Raw genomic sequence first — 22,061 nt, forward strand, 5'->3', positions numbered from 1 at the left:
GCATTGCATGTGGAAGGTCCCAGGTCCATGGCATCTCCAGGTAAAAAGATCGGGGAGTAGGCAATGGGGAAGATGTCTACCTGAGACCCTGAAAAAGGCCTGCCAGTTTGAATAGACAGTACTGACCCTGGCAGACAAAGGCGCTGACCGTCTACAAGAGATAATCATGGCTCTGTCTTCATTTGCTTCATATTTGGCTCAGTGGTGAAGGCCCTGCTTTGCCCAGTTTACTTCCCCTGGCATCTCCATTTCAAGAATATCCACAAGCAGAGACTGAGAAAGACCTTAGAATGGGGGTCTCTCCTTACCCGGGCAGCTAAGCGGTCCATGACTCTCAGCCGTTCCTGGCAACAGTGGTGATCAGCTGGTGGTGGGGACGGTGACATCAGTTTGGTATACAGTGCAGTACACCACTGGTAGGCGGTGATAGGGACAGAGCCAGTTTGGTGTAGTGGTTAAGAGTGGCGGACTCTAATCTAGTGAACCAGGTTTCATTCCCCACTCTTCTACATGCAGCTACTGGTGTGACCTTGGGTCAGTCACAAGTTCTCTCAGAGCTGTTCTCTCAAGAGGGGTATAAATCCAATCTCTTCTTCATTTAACATCCTAAGAACATAAGAGAAGCCATGTTGGATCAGGCCAAATTTCCCACCCAGTCCAACACTCTGTGTCACACAATGACCAAAAAACCCAAGTGCCATCAGGAGGCCCACCAGCGGGGCTAGAAGCCCTCCCACTGTGCCCCCCCCCAAGCACCAAGAATACAGAGCATCACTGCCCCAGACAGAGAGTTCTAACAATACACTGTGGCTGATGGATCTCTGCTCCACATGCTTATCCAATCCCCTCTTGGAGCTGTCTATGCTCGTAGCCGCCACCACCTCCTGTGGCAGTGAATTCCACGTGTTAATCATCCTTTGGGTGAAGAAGTACTTCCTTTTATCAGTTCAAACCCAGCTGCTCAGCAATTTCATTGAATGTCCACGAGTTCTTGAATTGTGAAAAGGGGAGAAAGGGACTTCTTTCTCTACTTTCTCCATCCCATGCATTATCTTGTAAACCTCTATCATGTCACCCCGCAGTCGACGTTTCTCCAGGCTAAAGAGCCCCAAGCGTTTTAACCTTTCTTCATAGGGAAAGTGTTCCAATCTTCTCTCTAGGGCCATCCTAATCAGAGTTATCACTCTTCCAAGCTCCTTGAAGTCAGTGGGCTTAGAAGGAAACAGCTTTGGTTAGGGGTGCCTGGCGATATTCCCTCTAAGCTGCAGAGTCTTGTGAGCAAAAATTCCACTTTGTGAGCTCCTGGCATTAAAGTTGTGAGCTCCTGACATTAAAGTTGTGAGCTACTGCATAAATTATTGTGCTCTGGGGCCATTTTTTCCTGAGCTAGGACAAAAATGTGTGAGCTGGAAGCTAAAAATCTGTGAGCTAGCTCACGCTAACTCAGCTTAGAGGGAACACTGGTGCCTGGTAAGTTTCCTGCCCAGGGCTTTTTTTGTAGCAGGAACTCCTTTGCATATTAGACCACACACCCCTGAGGTAGCCAGTCCTCCAAGAGTTTAAAGTAGGCCTTGTACTCCGTATAAACTCTTGGAGGACTGGCTACATCAGTGGGGTTTAGCTTAATATGCAAAGGCGTTCCTGCTACAAAAAAAACCCTGCCCATCTTTAACTAAGGAGAGGCAGTCATCTAATTTTTTTGTCCTCAGTGTCCCTCATCTGGAAAATGGGTGTATTGATTGGGTTGCCTGTGACCAGTTCTCCATATAGCATTTTTAGTTGTTCCTGGAATCACTGTGCATAGAAACTGAGAGATGAATTTGTAGGGGCAGATGTTGCGGTGTCATGATAGGTAATTGCAGGTCTTGAATTCAACAGGAGCACAGCTCCTGAACCCTTCCAAAAGTTCCCAAGGTGCAGTTGCATGACAATTCCTGGATTAGGAGAGCAGCCGACCAGCCAGCCAGCAGGGGCTTTGTCACCACCACCCCCCACAGCCCTCATTAACCTCTGGAGAAGCCCCCACCTCCCTTTCTCCAATTCTTATGTGATTTTGGATGGCGGGTGGCTTCCTGGCCTTTTGACTGGGCGGTCGGTGGCCATGGAAAGCCCCTAGCAAGTGAGGCCTGCTTGGGCTGGCTGGATCTCTAGCCAGCCCAAGCAGGCCTTGCTCGCTCACGGCTCTCCTTTCCTGCATCGGGTTGCTTTTGGCTGGGGGGGGCATATGCTAATGAGTTATGCTAATGATCGCCGCCTGTTTTTCTACAAAATGACTCCTGGGTAACTGTGATTGGCTCCATCTTTTGAGGGGGGAGCCATTTTGTAGCTGGCCCCGCATTTGGGAGAAGCCTTCAAAGAGCAGCTCCGCCACCGAGGAGGACCCTCTTTGCAACTGGCTCCAGCTGGTGAACTATGGTGTTTTAAAAAAAAGCTCTCTCTAATCTCATGTCTTGTATGTACTGTTGTAGAGAACGATCTCAAGCAGGAATTGTGTCTTTGTTCCAGGAGGTGGACCACTGAGAGAAGGTGGGAAGCTTTTGCAGGGGGAAGATTCCAAAGCTGCGCGTCGACATGGAACGCTTCCAGAAAGAGGACAGAACGGAAATCAGTCAGAAATTGAGAGGTTACGGGAAAATAACTTGGAAGAGATGGTGGATATTTGGGAGACAGGCTGGAACGAAACCAGCCGTCGGCGAAAAATCCATCAGGAGACTACTCCAGAAATACGTGCTGAGAGTTGTGAGAACTTAGGCCCCGTCTCAGTCTTGACAAAGCGCAAGAGGATTGAAACGGGCGAGAAGCTCCATATCTGCTCAGAGTGTGGGAAAAGCTTCAGCCGAAGGTCGGACCTCATCAGGCACCAAAGGATCCATACGGGGGAAAAGCCTCACAAATGCTTCGACTGTGGGAAAAGCTTCTGCCAGAGGTCGCAGCTCCTTGGGCATCAGCGGACGCACACGGGAGAAAAGCCGTATGTGTGCCTGGCCTGCGGGAAAAGCTTCGCCCACCACTCGACCTTCATCGCCCACAAGAGGACCCACACGGGGGAGAAGCCGTACAAGTGCTTGGCGTGCGAGAAGAGCTTCGGCAACCGCTCGGTCTTGATCAAGCACGAAAGGATCCACACCGGCGAGAAGCCGTACCAGTGCTCCGAGTGCGGGAAGCGCTTTAGCAACCGGACTGGTGTGTTGAAACATGAGAAGACCCACCAGAAGGAGAAGGCCCGTGGAGGCCCAGGCCGTGGGAAAGACATCCGCTTCTTCAGTCACGAACACAAAAGTGTTGGCAGAGACTGACCTGATCCCCCTTTCACCTATGTTTTTTGGTCAGGGAAGCAAAAGGGGCTGAAATGATGAGTACTTAGGCTAACAACTTAGGAAAAGCAGAAATTGAAGGAGCTGGAGTTTGGGAGAGTATGTTGGTTCATGCTTGCAGAAAAAAAACAAGGAAGCAGTGATGCTCTGTATCCTTGGTGCTGGGGGGGCCACGAGCAGGGGGGGGACTTCTAGAGTTCTGGTCCTGCTGGCGGACCTCCTGATAGCACCTGAGTTTTGGCCACTGTGTCACTGTGTTGGACTGGATGGGCCATCGCCCTGATCCAACATTGCTTCTCTTATATTCTTAAATATAGAGGAGGAAGAATGAACTACACCCTTTCACACTGCCAACAGAGGAATCCCTTTTTTGGACAGCTCCCTCCTGTTTAAAAACTCCTTGCTATTGGAAACACATTGTGGCATACAATGAGAGCAGATAGAATTCATTTTTTTTTCTTTGTGGCTACTCTTCTAACCTACCTATGTGCGGGTGATGCTTTTTAAAAAAAAAGTTCTTCAGGACTGATGTCTTTGGTTTCGAGCTACTTTCCACATTCTCCCTTCCTCCTCGCTTAAGAAACTCTCAGACACAATTGTTTCACTAAATGTGCATGTTTGTTTTTTTTACAAATCTGCTTTCTCTAAGGGCCGTGTGGGTTTCGTTCCATCCTGCCTGCAGTAGGGTTGTGGTCTTGTACTTCTTTGTTGGGGTATCCTGATGTGCGGGAGCCAGTGAGGTGTAGTGGTCCAAGTGTCCGATCAGGACCTGGGTTCAAATCCTTACTCTGCCAAGGAGCAACCTTGAGCCAGTCACACTCTCAGCCTCTCTTCCCTCCTCAAAAGCAGTATTTTTTTTTAACATTATGGAGTGAGTCTTGCAGAGCTTTTCATCTGCCTTTGCTTGAGCTTAGAAAAAAAACAAACCATTTGAGTTCTGACATTATGGCCTTAGGAGTATTTGCTATTCTCAAAGGAGAAAAAGGTATGCTCTACAAGATGACTTGTGCAAGAAATGACATGGGTGCACCCACATCTGAAATTTCATATGGTCTTAAGAACAGGGGTGGAATTCTAGCAGGAGCTCCTTTGCATATTAGGCCACACACCCCTGATGTAGCCAATCCTCAAAGAGCTTACAAGGCTCTTTTGTAAGCTCTTGGAGGATTGGCTACATCAGGGCTGTACATTAAGCTGAGTGTGTGTGTTTGGGTCTTTTATAAAGTTTATATCTCCCTGATCTGGCATTACATTTTATGATACACTTGGCCCATCCCAACAAGGTCAAGATCCAGCCCTCATAGCTTATGAGTTCGACACCCCTGGCCTAGAGCATCCCTGACAAGTGTTTGTCCAGCTGCTGCTTAAAGACTGCCAGCTGAGTCTACTGTTCAGCAATTCTTACTGTAAAAAAGGTTTTCCTAGTATCCAGTTGGTGCCTTCCCGCTCTTAATATAAACCCATCATTGCAAGTCCTCTCTTGCTTCCTACAGGAACAGCTCCCTGCCCTCCTCTAAGTGACAGCCCTTCAAATATTTCAAGAGAGCAGTCATGTCCCCCCTCAACCTCCTTTTCTCCAGACAGAACATTCCAGAGTCCCTCAGTCTTTTCTCACAGGGCTTGGTCTATCTAGCAAGATCCACCTGAGCCCACTGAGGGACAGGCAGGTTATAAATATAAATAAATAGGCAACCTTATTGGCAGCCCTAATAACATTACTACTTCATGGTACAAAGGAAAGATCCTTACTGACTTTGCCTCTCCTGTTTACCCAGCAGGAAGGAATTTGCCCTCCAGCTCTATTTTTGAGACATGGCCTTGTCAAGAGTCGCTCCATTTTGCTCATTTTGTTCCTCTTGCCATATGTATTCAATTATACGATGCTATGCTGTGTTTTTTATGCTTTTGATATACGGTAACTGTTACTTGCTACTTATCTGGAGGGAGGTTGGCATGTCTGGGAAATGGCTAGTTGCTACGTAACCAAGGTCAAAGAGCTGGAGGAGACGCGAACCATGAACTGATAGTAGGCACCTGTGGTGATGAGAGCTTAGCAAAAACCCTGTGCAAAACCCCCGCTTTTGCTTGGCGCGCTTTGGCTTGAATTATAACGGTCAGGGCAAAGGTTTATAAGTTGGAGGGACTGACAGAGAGGTCAGTTCCGACAACACGTGTGTATGCCCATGAAGCTGGAATAAAGATCTTGCACTTCAATTGTCTTTTCCTTGACTCTGGGTCTGACAGGCCTTCCTCTGCCCACAAGTGCCCATCATTTGAAAGGGAGAGAAATATGGAATCTTTCTTACCTGCTCTTGGAAAAACTATTCCCTTTAATAGGTCAATGACTGGGAAAGTGCAACATGAGAACAAAGTGCCATAAGAAATCCTGAAGATTTGGGTAGAAGATTTTTTCCTTCTCCATCACCTTTGTCTCTTTTTCAGGATTTCACCAGCAGGTCTCATGCAGTGAGGCCATCATAGAAAGGTGCCCCACACAGCCCTTGATGTTTGAGGAAACCTTGACTGTTTCCACATACGTCCAGACTTCCATGCGGTGTTCTTAAATCATCATTTTTTGTCAGTTTTTCTGCAGGACTTTTGGCTGCTCCAGGAGTTGTTCCAGATCTGTTGTCCCGTTAACACGCAGTTTTCAGACTCGCTTTCCCCATTTTCTCTCTCCCCGCCCCCCTTAGGTATTCTTGCACTTTTCCAATGTGAATTTCCCAATTTCAGTTTTTGTAGCTGCCCTTGTAGCGTCAGTATTGCATTGACACCCAGCCCACTGCTACTCCTTTATTCTCCCCGTTGAACAAGCTACTTAATCTTTAATCCTTCTACTGATTGTATTGCAATGCTGATTTTCAAAAGGAACAAATTACAATATTACTGCATTGTAATGCTGAGACAAAAGGGGCAGCGTGGTTCAATTTCCGTGGAATTGCCCATCCGTGAACACTTGGTATAATTTTTACGGTCTTCTGTTGTGTTGCAAAGCTGATTTTTTTAAAGAAAAAAATTACAATAGTACTGCCCTATAGTGCTGGGACAAAAATAAAGGTGATAGGGATGCCGCCCTCCAGGTAGGATCTGGGGATCCCCTGGAATTGCAGCTCGTCTCCAGATGACATTGATCCGTTCCCCTGGAGAAAATGGATGCTTTGGAGGGTGCACTCTGTGGCATTGTGCCCCACTAAGGTTTCTGTCTTCCCCAGGCTCCACCAGGGCCAGATTAACAATTAGGCCAAGTAGGCACTGGCCTATGGGTCCCCACGCCTTTAGGGGCTCTAGGACGGCTCCCCCCGCCCCGGTTTTCCCTCTGCTTGCAGCCCTCCCAGCCTGCACACACTGAGCTGCTCTTTGCCCGACTTGCCTGGTGCGGCTGCCGCTGGCATCGTCACCAAGTTTCCCTCTCTCTGCCTGTCCCCCGCAGCTTTGTCAGAGGGGCTTTCGAGAAGATGCCTGCAGGCTGCAGCGGGGCTCCAACTCTGAGATAATTTGCAAGGCCCCCCTAGAATTCTGAATGCCTACGGGCCTCCACAGGGTTGAATCTGGCACTGGGCTCCACCCCCACATCTCCAGGAGTTTCCCAACCTGGATCTGGCAACAGGACAGGCCTAATTTTGGGCAGGAGCTCACAGGACCGGAGCTCTGGAACCTCTAAATCAGGGGTGTTGAACTCATGAGGGCTGGATCTGACATAAATGAGACCTTGAGGGGCCGGGCCATGTGTGTACCTATTTAAGATTAGGTAGCAGAGATATAAATTTTATAAAGAACACAAACACAAATATATATTTTTTTAAAAACTTAAAACATTCTTAAAACGTTAGTGCTCATTGGTCTTAAAGGTGCTTTCGTTGTATTTCTCCCATGGGATTCAGCGAATGGGGCAAAGGAAGCTCTGGTTCTTTCCTTCCTTCCCCAGGGACTGGGGGTGGGTGGGGAGCCTCAGTCAATAGAAGGAAAAGAGGCTTGGCTCTGTAGCTCTGTTGTGCGATTGAGAGCCTGGCAAAGCAAGCTATTCCTCCCCACTTCCTCCCCAAAGGAGGAGCCTCTGCTAATGGAAAAAATAGAGGTTTTGTTCTTTAGCTCCTGTGCAATTGAGCAAGCCTTGCAAAGTGAGCTGTTATGCAGAAGGAAGCAAGAGAGAGGGAGAAGGAAGTAGATGACAGCCAGTAACTCGGGGTCTGATAGAAGCCCTCCGAGGGCCTGATTCAGCCCCCGAATTGCATGTTTGACACCCCTGCTCTAAATTGTATTATGCTCTTTCTTTCTTATCCTCCCCCCCCCCCCAAAAATACTTGCTTCTGGGCTTCATTGTTCAACCCCCCTGTGAGAATTTTGCTGAACTTTTAAGGTTTGACAAACTTTCCCATATTCCCTCCCCCGCACACAAAAAATGGGAAAATAACCCAAATATATAAAGCAGACAGTTGGAAATCTTCCTCATGCCACTGTGGTCACCTGGGAGAAAGCAATTTAAAAAGTATGATGGGAGTCAGGTTTTATTATAACAATTATAATTCAAGAAGCATTTGAAGGCAGATGCTGAGCTGATATAATTTAGTACACCTTCTGGTAATGTCAGGGGATGTGTGACATATGCAAATGAATTGTGCCAGTGAGCTCCAGCACCTCTTTTTTTCTACAAAATGACCCATGGTAGGAAAGACCTGGCACCCACTGTTCTTCTTCTTGTTGATATTTTGTACTTATTTGTTTTTCCTTTCTTTAATCAATTTCGGGCTTTTGCGGGTAGGGTAGGTTTTGTTGCCTATCGCTGCTTTGTTTCTTCAGTCCCATCACCCCCACCCCTCTTTCCCAGTTTCTGTCCCTATGTTTTTGATGAACGTTCAGTCTTGGAAACAGTTTTATTAATAATGGAAAATTAAGATGTGTAGTGTTTCCAATTAGTGTAAGGGTTGCCAAGTCCAATTCAAGAACTATCTGGAGACTTTTGAGTGGAGCCAGGAGACTTTGGGGGTGGAGCCAGGAGCAAGGGTGTGACAAGCCTAACTGAACTCCAAAGGGAGTTCTGGCCTTACATCTAAAGGGACCGCACACCTTTTCAATGCCTTCCTTCCATAGGAAATAACAGGAGCACCTTCTTTTGGGGCTCATAGAATTGGACCCCCTGGTCCAATCTTTTTGAAACTTGGGGGATATTTTGGGGAGAGGCACTGGAAGCTATACGGAAAATATGGTGCCTCTACCTCAAAAAACAGCCCCCCCAGAAACCCGCAGATCAATTCTCCATTATCTATGGGAATAAGTTTCCATAGGGAACAATAGCGTTCCCAGCAGACATTTCCCTCCCTTCGCCTCCGCCCCGCTTTCTGATGACCCTGAGGATTAGCAACCCTAATTCGCGTCCATTTTTCTAAAAAAAATTATTAAACGGATGCAGTTACCCTGCTGTGTCCTATACAGTTCGAGGAAATGCTTCTCTTCACTCCTCGGGAGGGGGGAGGTGTCGGGTTATTCCAGGGAACTACATTTCCCAGAAGGCCTTGCGAACAGCAGGGGCTCCCCTTCTGCTGGTGGACCGCGCGGAAGGGTTTTAGGTTTGTTTGTTTTTAAATATTGAGGCGGAGAAGCAAAAATGGGAGCCGTGGAATCTAGCAGCGCTCCTCGTCTTCCTCCTTTGCCCCGGCTGGAGGGAGAATCCGGTTTCTGCACCGTTGTAGGAAAGGTGAGCCGAGCATTTCCTAAAAGAGATCATTTGCAAAGAGATAGATCCTGGTGAGCAGCCATGTTGGTCTGAAGCAACAGGACAAAGTAGGAGTTCAGTAGCACCTTTAAGACCAACAAAGGTTTATTCAGGATGGAAGCTTTCGTATGCATGCATGCCTCAGCAGAAAGTGGAATGGGGCAAAGTAAACAACGCTACTTGTTCTCGGTTTAACCCAGACTGCAGGAACAATAGAGCAGAGGTGGCCAAACAGCGGCTCGGGAGCCAGCGTGGCTCTGGAAGCCCCACCGCCCCATCAGCCAGCTTGGAGAAGGCATTTCTCTCTTTAAATCACTTATCCAAGCAACCAGTGGCCAAATGACATGCATTTAAAGTTAAAGTTGCTTTTATCAAAGTTTTCAGGTTTTCACGGCTGGTAACATCATTAGGGTTTGTAAAATCTTTCGGGCTCAAGTGCCGTGTTCTACTGGAGAAAGTTTTTCTTCCAGACGTTTCGTTCTCGGCTGCGGAGAACATCCTTAGTGGCGGAGGATGTTCTCCGCAGCCGAGAACGAAACGTCTGGAAGAAAAACTTTCTCCAGTAGAACACGGCACTTGAGCCCGAAAGATTCTACAAACCCTAATAAAGTTGCTTTCTTTTCATCTCTTCTTACCCAATTTATTTGCCTTTCTGTTTTGCGGCTCTCAAGCGTCTGACATTTATTGTATGTGGCTCTTATGTTAAGCAAGTCTGGCCACCCCTGCAATAAAGATGATGATACTGGATTTATGATATTGGATTTATAACCCACCCTCCATTCTGAATTTCAGAGTCTCAGAACCACTCACAATCTCCTTCACCTCCATTCCCATAACAGACACCCTGTGAGGTGGGGGAGGCAGAGAGGGCTCTCACAGCAGCCGCCATTTTAAGGACAACTCCTACAAGAGCTATGACCCAAGGCCATTCCAGCAGGTGCAAGTGGAGGAGGGGGGAATCAAACCCGGTTCTCTCAAATAAGAGGCCGCACATTTTACAGCAAGTTGGCTCTCAGAGCAATTAAACAGACTGCATTTATTTCCTTGTGACACTCTCACCATCATTCTCCAATTCTGCCTTTGTTGTTTTCCCATGCAGACGCTATCCAGACCAAATGTTCTTTCAATTTGTTAATTCCAACTATTTTGCTGTTGGATTCTAACTTTATACCACTTTGCATTCTGAACCACTGCCCACCAGCTATATGTACCACAGCCCACCAGCTCACTGCACCCCATTTCACTGCACCCCATTTCATTGTCTGATGAAGGTGCTTGTTGTTGTTGTTGTTCAGTCACACAGTTGAGTCCGACTCTTTGCAGCCCCATGGACCAAGTCACGCCAGGCCCTCCTGTCTTCCACCATCCTCTGAAGTCTGCTCAAATTCGTGTTTATTACATCAGTAACGCTGTCCAGCCATCTCATCTTTTGCCACCCCCTTCTTCTTTTGCCTTCTGTCTTTCCCAGCATCAGGGTCTTCTCCCTTCTCATTTGGTGGCCAAAGTATTTGAGCTTCAGCATCTGACCTTCCAGGGAACAGTCAGAGTTGTTTTCCCTTAGGACAGACTGATTTGATTTTCTTGCCGTCCAAGGACTGGACTCCTACTTCGTTCATTTGCAAGGAGGGAAGAGCAAATCCAGGTGAAGGGGAGTGGAAGAAAAGGAAGAGGGGGAGCATCCAGACACAGAGAAATCTAATTTCTCCAGTAAGCGTGCTGTACATACTTTCCAGCTACAAGACGTGGTTAGGTTTGTCACAGCAAGTTAAGTCCCTTCTAGGTCATTCTAGATTAGTTTAGTTTATTTGATTTATATCCTGCCCTCCCCGCCGAAGCAAGCTCAGGGTGGCTCACAATACATAATAAAGTAACAATAAAAACAGTTAATTTAAACATTTAGATTAAAGCAATCTGAAACAGTTTGGTGCTAATATCATACAATTTAAAGATGGCATTCAGTGTTCTTAAACATCCATTTAGATCTAATATCTCAGTTGAAAAGCTAATTGAAATAATATCCTCTTGCAGGCCTTGCGGAATTTGGCAAGGTCCCGCAAGGCTCCAACCTCAGGCAGTTGGTTCCACCAATGGGGGGCGGCGATTGAGAAGGCTCTTTCTTCAGTCTTGCCTCCCTCAGCCCGGGGATGATCGATAGTGTTCCTGACCTGAGTACCCTCTGGGGAACATGTGGGGAGAGACGGTCCCTAAGGTAGGCAGGTCCTTGGCCATGTAGGACTTTAAAGGTAACAACCAGCACCTTGTAGCGAATCTGGTATACCATGGGGTGATTAAACAGCTACCATCCAGTTCAAGAAACCTTCATATGTTGATTGTAATTTGTACAGTGCCATTCTGTGCAGAATTGCTCCAGACCAAGAGCAGCCCCAACACCTGCTGTTTTTTCAAAATGCAAGTGTTGTAGTTTCTGTCTCCAGGCAAGAGCAACTTTCTGTAGTCACAGAGGGAGAGCTGTGTCAATCGACTGCTGCAAAATTACACAGAAGATCTGTGCATGAGCAGTGGGGCCGGTGGGGGATGGGGAATGCTTCTTTTTTCAGCCCCTCCAGTGTGTTCCCTGAAACCGGGCTGGACTTCCCTTTTATTCGTAACACCTGGACGGACCCCCAGATGGATTCAACAGGCTTTCTTGCCTGCTCTTCTTGGGCCCTCTGAGATGGCTGCTCTCTTAGCTGGCCATTTTGACATTTAATTGGACTGGACCAAGAGTAGCCTGATTATATGCAATTTTCTGAATTTGTATTTCTTGGAAATTTTCAATGTATTATAACCCGGGCTTCTTTTGTAGCAGAAACTCTTTTGCATAGTAGGCCACACACCCCTGATGTAGCCAATCCTCCTGGAGCTTACAGGGCTCTTAGTACAGGGCCTACTATAAGCTCCAGGAGGATTGGCTAAATCAGGGGTCTGTGGCCTAATATGCAAAGGAGTTCCTACGACAAAAAAAAAGCCCTGATTTATCAAGCCAACAAAAAAAATATCAAGCCAAAAAAGTTAATGGAATTTTCCTTGCTACCGGTTTGATGTCTGGCATTCTTTTAATCAACTGAGTGGGTGATAAGATCCTTCTTCTTGAAACTCAGGTACAGGAATAGATGATCAAGCAGGCCCTATTTTCCTCTTTCAGAGATCCCGAGTGTCCTTTGAGGAGGTAGCTGTTTCCTTCACGGAGGAGGAATGGGCTCTGCTGGATCCAGGCCAAAGAAAGGTCTTCTGGGAAATAATGGAAGAAAATTATGAGACGGTGGCCTCTCTGGGTAAGGCTCTTTCTCCTTTTATTATGAACATGGCAGAGAAGGGAGGGGGTGGCATCTTCCTTGACCCTCTTGGATTTAAGAACATACTTTCGCACTCCCCCTCCTTGTTGTTCAGCTTCCCCTTAGTGACAAAATGTTCTTAGGGTAGGAAGTGTAAAGGCTTTGGGTTGCTGCTATGAGTTGAGTGTTGCATTGATCCTGAAGAGATCACTGATGAAAGGGGTTTGATAACACAAGAAAGGAGGGTTGAAGAAGAAGACAACTGCAGATTTATACCCCGCCCTTCTTTCTGAATCGGAGACTCAGAGCAGCTTACAATCTTCTCCTCACCCACAACAAACACCCTGTGAGGTGGGTGGGGCTGAGGGGGCTCAGGAAGCTGCCCCAGAAAGTGGTAAATAAGCATGTTCCTCAATACATAGTTGTTTTCTTCTGTTTGGGTGTTGATGTTGCAGGGGACTACATTTCCCAGAAAGAACTGCAAGCGCCAGAAGGGTCATACCTGCTTTTCCCAGGTGTCCATGGTATGGTTCTTCCTCATGAAGGATGCGGAAATGTTTGGGATCTGCAGTTCCGCAGGGCCTCTCTTCTTTCTTGTTTCCCCCAGCTGGAAGGAGAATTTGGGTCTTGCACATCTGCAGGAAAGGTGAGTTTTATCTGGAGCTCTTGGGCAAGAACAGGGGAGGGAGAGAAGATATGTGTGAAGAGGAGTGGAGGAGGAAGAGCTGACTGAAGAGAATCGCTGCTGTGGAGGTTGGGTGCTTTTGTATCCGCTCCCTACAATCAGCCTGGACTTCGTTTTATTTTTAACATCCAGACAGACCCTTGGTCTAATCCAACTGGGTTCATTGCCCGTTCAAACTGGCCTTTGTAGCTTGCTTCATTCTCCATTTTGTTTTTCCTATGCTCTGCGGGCTAACCTCAAAAGATGCATTGGGCCATATTCTGCTCCTATGATGGAAGTATTTTAAACACCTACTGTTGCTTCTTCTAGAGCAGGGGTTCTTCACCTGGGATGGATTTCAGGGGGCCTTGAGCTTGATTGAGAAACAACTTACATTTTTGTTTTCCCTTCCTGAAAGTTAGCATTTTCTTCAATGGTGACTGAAGGCAATGAACAACAGTTGTTGTAGAAGTGCATGTGACTTTGTCATCAGTAGGAATAACATGGTTTCGTAGCACATTGTGTTGTTGCAGATGTGTTGAGATATCATCTACACTAATTAAAAAAAACATTTTGAAGAGGGGTCTATGTGCTTCATGGGAATGCCAAAGAGGCTCAGGGTACACGAAGGGTTAAGGCCTCCTGCTCTAGAGTGATTCCAATGAGCCTCTCCCTCAAGAACATCTCTGAATTGAAAACCCCAAGGATCACATTGCTTTGTTAGGTCAAAAATGAACAAAAACCATTGAGGAAGAATCAACATGGATTGTGAATGGGGACATCTTGTCTCACTAACATGTTAAAAGTTCTTTGAGGGGGTGAACAGGGCTTTTTTTTGATAGCAGGAACTCCTTTGCATATTAGGCCACACCCCCTGATGTAGCCAATCCTCCAAGAGCTTTCAGGGTTCTTAGTGCAGGGCCTACGGTAAGCTCTTGGGGGATTGGCTACATCAGGGTGTGGGTGGCCTAATATGCAAAGGAGTTCCTACTACCAAAAAAAGCTTGGGGGGGTGAACAAACTTGTGGTCCAGAGTGACCCAATAGATATAGTTTGCCTAAACTTCCAGAAACCTTTTAATAAAGTTCCTCATCAAAGGCTCCAGAGTAAACTCAGCAGACCTGGAATATGAGGACAAGTCCTCTTTTGGATTAAAAACTGGTTAATTAACAGGAAAGAACAGTGAGTCTAAATGGGCAGTTTTCACAGTGGAAGGTGGTAAGGTGTGGGGAACCGCTGGGTCCAGTGCTTTTTTAACTTTTTAATTAATGATTTGGATCTGAGAGTAAGCAGTGAAGTGGCTAGGTTTCCGAATGACACTAAATTGTTCAGGGTGGTGAGAACCAGGGAGGATTGTGAGGCTCCCCCAACGGATCTGTTGAGTCTGAGCAAGTTGGCAATAACATGGCAAATAAGGTTCAACATGGGCACATGCAAAGTAAGGCACACTGGAGCCAAAAATCCTAACTTTGAATTCACAATGATGGGGTTTGAACTGGTAGAAAGTGTCTAAGAGAAAGCTTGCAGTTGTGCTAGATAACTCACTGAAAATGTTGACTCAGTGTGCAATGGCAAAAAAAAAGGGCCAATGCTATGCTGGGGATTATTAGATAGGGAACTGAAAACAAATCAGTCAATATCATAATGTCCTGTATAACCTATGACCTAACAACTGGCTGCTGGTCGCATACCGGGTTCGGTACAAAGTGCTGGTTATTGCCATTAAAGCCCTATATGGTCGAGGGCCTGCCTACCTGAGGGACTGTCTCTCCCCATACGAACCCCAGAGAGCACTGAGGTCAGTGGGAAAGAACCAGCTGAACATCCCTGGGCCGAGGGAGGCCAAATTGAAGAACACAAGGGAACGGGCCTTCTCTGTCGTAGCTCCACACCTGTGGAATCAACTTCCGGATGAAGTGCGGGCCCTGCAGAGTCTTGACCAATTCCGCAGGGCCTGCAAGACTACTCTTTTTAAGATGGCCTTCACTGAATGCTGAGTTAATGATAGATTCGCTGCTGTTGTATTCTGCCATCAATTTATTAAAAACCTGAAATTTAGCACCATAAATGTTAATTTTAATTGGAATGTTGATTTAAACAATGGTTTTATAATGTAGTATTTATTGAATTATATGATTTTATTGTATTATATTGAATTAATATGTTGTGAGCCGCCCTGAGCCTGCTTTGGTGGAGAGGGCGGGATGTAAATAAAAAGTATTATTATTATTATTAAAGGGATCTACATGTTTTATGAGGGGGGAGCAAAATTAAAAAATGGCACCCCCTTATGGGTCATTCTGTCTTATGGTCCTATAGAATATAATGGGCTCCATTCCCAATTTGGCATCCCCCTCCGTAGGCGCCCTCTGCCCCGCCCCTAGATCCAGCCCTGCTCACAATAGAAGAACTTGTGGACATTCAATGAAATTAATGAGAAGTAGGTTTAGAAAGATAAAAGGAAGTCCTTCTTCACCCAAAGAGTAATGAACGTGTGGAATTCTCTGCTGCAGGAAGTGGTGGTGGCCAATATTCCCTCCAAACTGTGGAGCCTTGTGAGCAAAAAAGGAAGTACTTCTTCATCCAAAGGGTGATTAACACGTGGAATTCACTGCCACAGGAGGTGGTGGTGGCTACAAGTATGGGCAGCTTCAAGAGGGGATTGGATGGACATATAGAGCAGAGGTCCATCAGTGGCTCTTAGCCACAGCGTATTGTTGGAACTCTCTGTCTGGGGCAGTGATGCTCTGTATTCTTGGTGCTTGGGAGGGGCAACAGTGTGAGGACTTCTAGTGTCCTGGCCCCACTGATGGACCTCCTGATGGCACCTGGGTTTTTTGGCCACTGTGTGACACAGAGTGTCAGACTGGATGAGCCATTGGCCTGATCCAACATAGCTTCTCTTTTGTTCTTAAAAACAGAACAAAATACATAAAGACTTTAATTAGGCCAATTCATGTTTACAGAGCTGGATGCAAGCTTTTGAGTAACACAGGACCCTTCTGTTGACAAAAGTGTTCCAAGAAGAAACCACTCGAAGCACAATTTCCATGTATTTCTGGAGTTTAACATACAAAGTAGTGTTATTTCAGCTATATTGTCTATCCCCCCACCCTGCTTTTAAAGGGTCTTGACCAAGAGAAGTCCAGTTCCTTACAACAGTCCAAGTTGATGTTTCTTGGAGACTTTCAGTAGACTATACGTGTCAAAGGCTGAAAAATGAACGAATGCAATCTCCTTGCTATCAGTTTGAAGTATTGCATGTTTTAATTTGTGGACTAGCCAATGGGATTCTTCTTTCTTTCTTAAATAGTTGGAGAAAGGAACAGATGATCCACTGGGCCATATTTTCCTCTTTCAGATCTCCCCAATGTCCTTTGAGGAGGTAGCCGTGTTCTTCACGTTGGAGGAATGGGCCTTGCTGGATCCAGGACAGAAGAAACTCTACTGGGATGTTACAAAGGCAAATTATGATACTGTGGCCTCTCTTGGTAAGGATCTTTTCCATTCTGTAACATTCATCTAAGAAAAGGGAGTGGGGCATCTTCCTTTGAACCTCTTTCATTTCAGGGCACACTTTGATTTGCCACAGGGGAAAGAACAGAGTTCCCACATTTGGGGATCTTAAAGCTTCTGAGGGGGAAAAAGCATAAAGTACATTCACGTGGTAAAGAGAATCATGTTGGTGAAGAGAGCACTAATTGGAAGAAATGGTCAGTACCCACTCAAGTTCCTGACAGGAAATCCCAACAGATTCTGCTTTATTCTTCTGCCTCTGTGTTTTGACCAAGAATGACTTTCCTGCAGTCCTTTGAGTGAGTGAGGCTGACAGGAAGAAAGGGGAAAAGGCGTCATTGATTTGACTAGGCCAGAGGAGGGGCTCTTGCTCAGTAGTGAAGTTTATGATCTACCTATTGAAAATTCACTCCACAGCCATTGAAACGGAGATTTGGAGGAGAGACTCTTTAGTTTTACGGCTGGGGAAGCCCCTGTCTGAGGCTCTCCTGAGGCATCACCCTTTGATTGGAATTGGCTGGGATGCATGGAAAGTTCTAGAGAAAATCTTGGTGGAGGAGAACAAGAGAGTCAACTGTGAGGAAGTTGGTAGGCAGGGGACTAGAAGCCAGGCAAGAGGCGCTGCAGCCTCCGCCCTCCTTCCAGGTGATGAGTGGGGATTTTGGAGGCAGAAGTGCTTTTCCTCTTAACTGTACGCTCTTTCTTAGCTAGTTCACAGCAGGCCCCAGTCAGTGTTCCCTCATAAGCTAGCTCACAGATTTTTAGCTTCCAGCTCACACATTTTTCTCCTAGCTCAGGAAAGATGACCCCTAATTTTTACTGTAGCTCACAACTTTAATGCCAGTAGCTCACCAAGTAGAATTTTTGCTCACAAGACTCTGCAGCTTAGAGGGAGCTTGGAAGACAAGTTGAGTTAACTCTCCGCCCTGCCTGCAGGAGTGTGTGTGTGGGGGGGAGAGGCGCGATTCAGTTCAAGCAAAACCCAATAACCAGAGATGCCCCCTGTGCTGCAGCACTCACCTCTGACCAAGGCCACCAGTGATCTGTGGCGGGGTGATGCTGGGAGTTTAACCCAGGGGACTACCTTTACTTTTAACCCTCCAATGTACTCCTCTCCCAGATTTTTCTGCAAGCCTGGGTCATTTTCCAGCTTTGTAGAAAGATGTACCTTGTCTGTTCATGTCTCCAGTCTCTAGATGTGTTTTATATTTTACTAGGAATAAGGCCCAACGGTCTCTAGAAAGAGGCTCTGGGTTGGTGCCATCCAACCTCGCTCTCTTCCCACCCACCCAAGTGAAGGCATTCACTCCCCCACCCCAAAGGGAGCTGACCTCTGCCGTCTGGAGTGCAGTTGTAATTCTGGGTGATCTCCAGCCCTCCCCGGGAGACTGAGAACCAGAGAAAACTGCCGTGTATATAATAATATTTGATAACAGTGATCACACTATCAATTACAACGACTTAACAGCCAAAACTCACTTACTAGATCACATTTACTAAAATATGTTTGTCACTTGTTTCATAACAATAAAGTTCATAAAGTTTGGCAAAATTACATAAGAGAACAAAAAATACTTCAAATCTGCATGGAATGCTCATAACAGAGTCCAATAAATTAAATTGATTTACTCTCTCCTTGCGATTGCTGCACTATCCAACTTGTAACAAAGGCACAAACAGTCTTTATGCAGACTGAAGATGCATATAGGTGCTGAATAATTGTGTTTCTAAGTTGCAGCATGGTGACGTGCTTCCTTAGTTCAATCTTCACGTGTTTCGAAGTGACCTTCACACGTAACGTTTATTCTGGAACTGAAATAACATATTTCAGTAAAACGCAAGATTTTTTAAGCGTTTCTTTTCCTATTCTGTTTTATGTGTTCCCTGAACAAACGCCAGAAAATGTACTAATCTTAGTGTGATTTCAAGATCAACTTTCTGCAACAGAAGCAAGAAATCTGCCTCTTCCTTTGGTCATCTGTTTCTCCTTTCCCAGCTCATTCTGGTCTGTGTTTAAATATTGCTGAGGTTTTTAGGACTGAACTGGATAGTCCATGCAAGTCCAATCTCATCAGATCTCGGAAGTTTAGGGCCAAGCCTGGCAAATATTTGGGTGGGATACCTCCAAGGTAAACCAGGGGCAGGACACAGAGCAGGGGTGAGGAACCTTCATCTCGAGGGCAGTATATGGTCCTCAAGGTCACTTGGTGTGGCCCTTGGGGATTGCTGGACAGATACATAGATTGCCATGTGGCAGCCTCCCTGGGGCCTGGCTAGCCAGCGAGGATCATGGGGCCCAGCCACTCAGTGCAGCAGCTTCCCCGGGGCCAGGCAGGGATCACAGGGCCCAGATGTACTGTGCAGCAGCCTCCCTGGGGCCTGACTGGCTGGCCAGAATTGCTGCAGGGCCTGGAAAAGTTACTGTCACAGTTCAGTTTGCACTTGATTATCCCAGATGGTGTGGCCTAATGTGCTAATGACTGTGTGACCTAATATTAGGGGATGTGGTCTAATATGCTACTGAGTTCCTACTGGGCTTTTTCTACAAAAAAAGCCCTGGACCTACCTATTTGCCTAGGGTGGTGGGCTGTATGTGTGTGTCAGATTAGGCTCTCCCCACATAACTTCAAATAGAAGGACACTTATTTGCATTAATTTTGCTGGCCTGAATCATTCTCCCTCGGCGGAACACTGTTTTTTAAGTTGATAATTTTTTATGGCCCGCGAATGATGTTTTAAATATCCATATGGCCCTTGGCAGAAAAAAGGTTCCCCACCCCTGACATAGAGACAGGCAATAGCAAGCTACCTCTCCTCTCTGAAATGTTCAGGTCCACTAGGGGTCACCAGAAGTCAAACCAGAGGTTTTTCCAGGCCCCACATTCTCCTGATAGAAAATAACATTCACTACTCACTCTAACTATTAACTGGCTTATGTACCTGCTGATTCTTAATGCTTTGTGAGTGTGAGTGTATTATCTAAATAAATAAATGAATTACTAGATTTCTGTCTCTCTTCTGCAGTTGTAGATGTGACGAAGATGCGTCATGAGAAGGAATCAGGAAGGAGACTTGTGGGAAAAGACAGCAGTCTGCAGGTGGAAGCAAAATCTGGAGATCAAGTGGCCCCAAAGAGATATTGCAGAAGAAAAAGGGAAATAAAACAAAAGCAAAAGGAAGAATATACCTGTCAGAGCAGAAATAAGCCTGAGGTATCAGCCCAAGATGAAACAGGCAAGAGAAAGACAAGGTCTAAGGGTGTCATGAACCAGAGAGGGTTCAGCTCCAAATGCAGTGTTAAAACATATCAGAATGCTACAACATGCTGGAAAAGGTATAAATGTGTGGAATGTGGGAAGTGCTTCCATTGGAGCAGTGCAAGAAGTAGGCGTCAAAGGATTCACATGAAGGAAGAGCCATATAAATGCTTGGAGTGTAGAAAGTGCTCTCAGAAGGGTGAGCTAACTGTACATCAAAGGTGTCACACAAAAGAGAAGCCATATAAATGTGTGGACTGTGGAAAGTGCTTCTTTCAGAGACACCACCTAACTGTACATCAAAGGATTCATACAGGGGAGAAGCCTTATAAATGCTTGGAGTGTGGAAAGTGCTTCTCTAGCAGTAGCAACCTAAAAACACATCAAGAGATTCATACTGGGAAGAAGCCATATAAATGTTTGGAGTGTGGCAAGTGCTTCCCTCAGATTGGACGCCTAAAAGCACATCAAAGGGTTCATACTGGGGAGAAGCCATATGAATGCTTAATGTGTGGAAAGTGCTTCTCTAACAGTGGCAACCTAAAAACACATCAAGAGATTCATACTGGGAAGAAGCCATATAAATGTTTGGAGTGTGGAAAGTGCTTCCCTCAGATTGGACGCCTAAAAGCACATCAAAGGGTTCATACAGGGGAGAAGCCTTATAAATGCTTGGAGTGTGGAAAGTGCTTCTCTAGCAGTAGCAGCCTAAAAAAACATCAAGAGATTCATACTGGGAAGAAGCCATATAAATGTTTGGAGTGTGGAAAGTGCTTCCGTCAGATTGGACGCCTAAAAGCACATCAAAGGGTTCATACTGGGGAGAAGCCATATGAATGCTTGGAGTGTGGAAGGTGCTTCTCTAACAGTGGCAACCTAAACAAACATCAAAGGATTCATACTGGGACGAGGCCATATGAATGTTTGGAGTGTGGAAAGTGCTTTCATCACAATGGTGACCTAACTAAACATCAAAGGATTCATACAGGGGAGAAGCCTTATGAATGCTTGGAGTGTGGAAATTGCTTCTCTCGCAGTGGCTTCCTAAAGAAACACCAAATGATTCATACAGGGGAGAAGCCATTTAAATGCTTGGAATGTGGGAAGTGCTTTTCTCGGACTGACTGCCTAAGACTACATCAGAGGATTCATACTGGGGAGAAGCCATATAAATGCTTGGAGTGTGGGAAATGCTTCTCTCGCAATAGTCACCTAAAGACACATGAAACGATTCATACTGGGGAGAAACCATACAAATGCTTTGAGTGTGGAAAGTGCTTCTCTTTGAAATCCAGCTTAACTACACATCAAAAGACTCATACTGGGGAAAAACCATACAAATGCTTGGAGTGTGGAAAGTGCTTCACTTTGAACATTGGCCTTACTTCACATCATAGGACTCACACAGGGGAGAAACCATATAAATGCTTGAGGTGTGGAAAGTGTTTCTCTCACAGTAATGCCCTAAGGATACATCAAAATAGTCATACAGGGGTAAAGCCATATAAATGCGCGGAGTGTGGGAAATACTTCTCTCAGAATGCGCACCTAACTATACATAAAAAAATTCATACTAGAGAGAAGCCATATAAATGCTTCGAGTGTGGAAAGTGCTATTCTCGGAAAGACTGCTTCAGAGCACATCAAAAGAGTCATGCTGAGGAGAAGCAATAGAAATGCTTGAAGTGTGGAAAGTTCTGTCAGGGTGGCTGTCAAGAAAAAATTTATTCTTACCTCTCCCCCACAGGGGAGATCCAACTGACAGGTGAACCCACAGAGAAGGGGCTGACTTATTCAGCTCTTTCTCATTCCAGCAGGGGCAGCATTGGAGAAATGGAGGGCTTCTGCTGCTAAAATCAACCTCCTCAACTCTTGTTATCTTTTCTCTCTTTTTTAAACCAACCTGTAATATATGTGATCTATGGCTGATTTTTTTTTTACAAATTATCAGATTACAATTCTAACAGAGAAGATGAGGAGACTGCCAGCAGTGCCTAACCATAGAAGTACGAGGAGACATCTTGAAAATGTATGGCTTTTAAATTACAGATATTTAACAAAAGGTTTATGTGAACAGTGCAGAGATAAATGACTGAACTGTCATTGCCTTCCAAGAAAGCCTTTAGGAAGCAGAGCAGAAATATTAACTGAGCCAGACCAAAGTATAGCAAGCTTTTTTTCCTTTTCCACTTCTGGATGAAACCTATTCTGTATCATTGTGGATTATCCTTTCTGCGGATCATACAATGGGTTACATTTCTCTTTTCTCTTGATTTAAAAAAACCTGTTTATTTAAAAGATTCAGTGCCTTGCCTATGGCATGAG

At 45.8% G+C, this 22,061-nt stretch overlaps 1 protein-coding gene across 1 annotated transcript; it reads left to right on the forward strand.

Moving 5' to 3' along the window:
* Positions 1–27: 27 nt before the first annotated feature.
* LOC132571835 (zinc finger protein 420-like) lies at positions 28–21,410 on the forward strand. The gene is made up of 7 exons (XM_060238629.1): positions 28–40; positions 2,506–3,294; positions 8,903–9,006; positions 12,170–12,299; positions 12,755–12,945; positions 16,325–16,454; positions 19,504–21,410. The coding sequence occupies exons 1-7, from the start codon at positions 28–30 to the stop codon at positions 21,408–21,410; spliced, it is 3,264 nt and encodes a 1,087-aa protein (XP_060094612.1).
* Positions 21,411–22,061: the final 651 nt, after the last annotated feature.

The sequence above is a fragment of the Heteronotia binoei genome, chromosome 5 (assembly GCF_032191835.1).
Source record: "Heteronotia binoei isolate CCM8104 ecotype False Entrance Well chromosome 5, APGP_CSIRO_Hbin_v1, whole genome shotgun sequence".
Taxonomy (NCBI): Eukaryota; Metazoa; Chordata; class Lepidosauria; order Squamata; family Gekkonidae; genus Heteronotia; species Heteronotia binoei.

Coding starts and splice junctions, on each gene's coding strand:
- LOC132571835 (XM_060238629.1), top strand. Junction 3,295..8,902: donor CAAAAGTGTTGGCAGAGACT/GACCTGATCCCC, acceptor TTAAATATTGAG/GCGGAGAAGCAAAAATGGGA. Junction 9,007..12,169: donor TCTGCACCGTTGTAGGAAAG/GTGAGCCGAGCA, acceptor TTCCTCTTTCAG/AGATCCCGAGTGTCCTTTGA.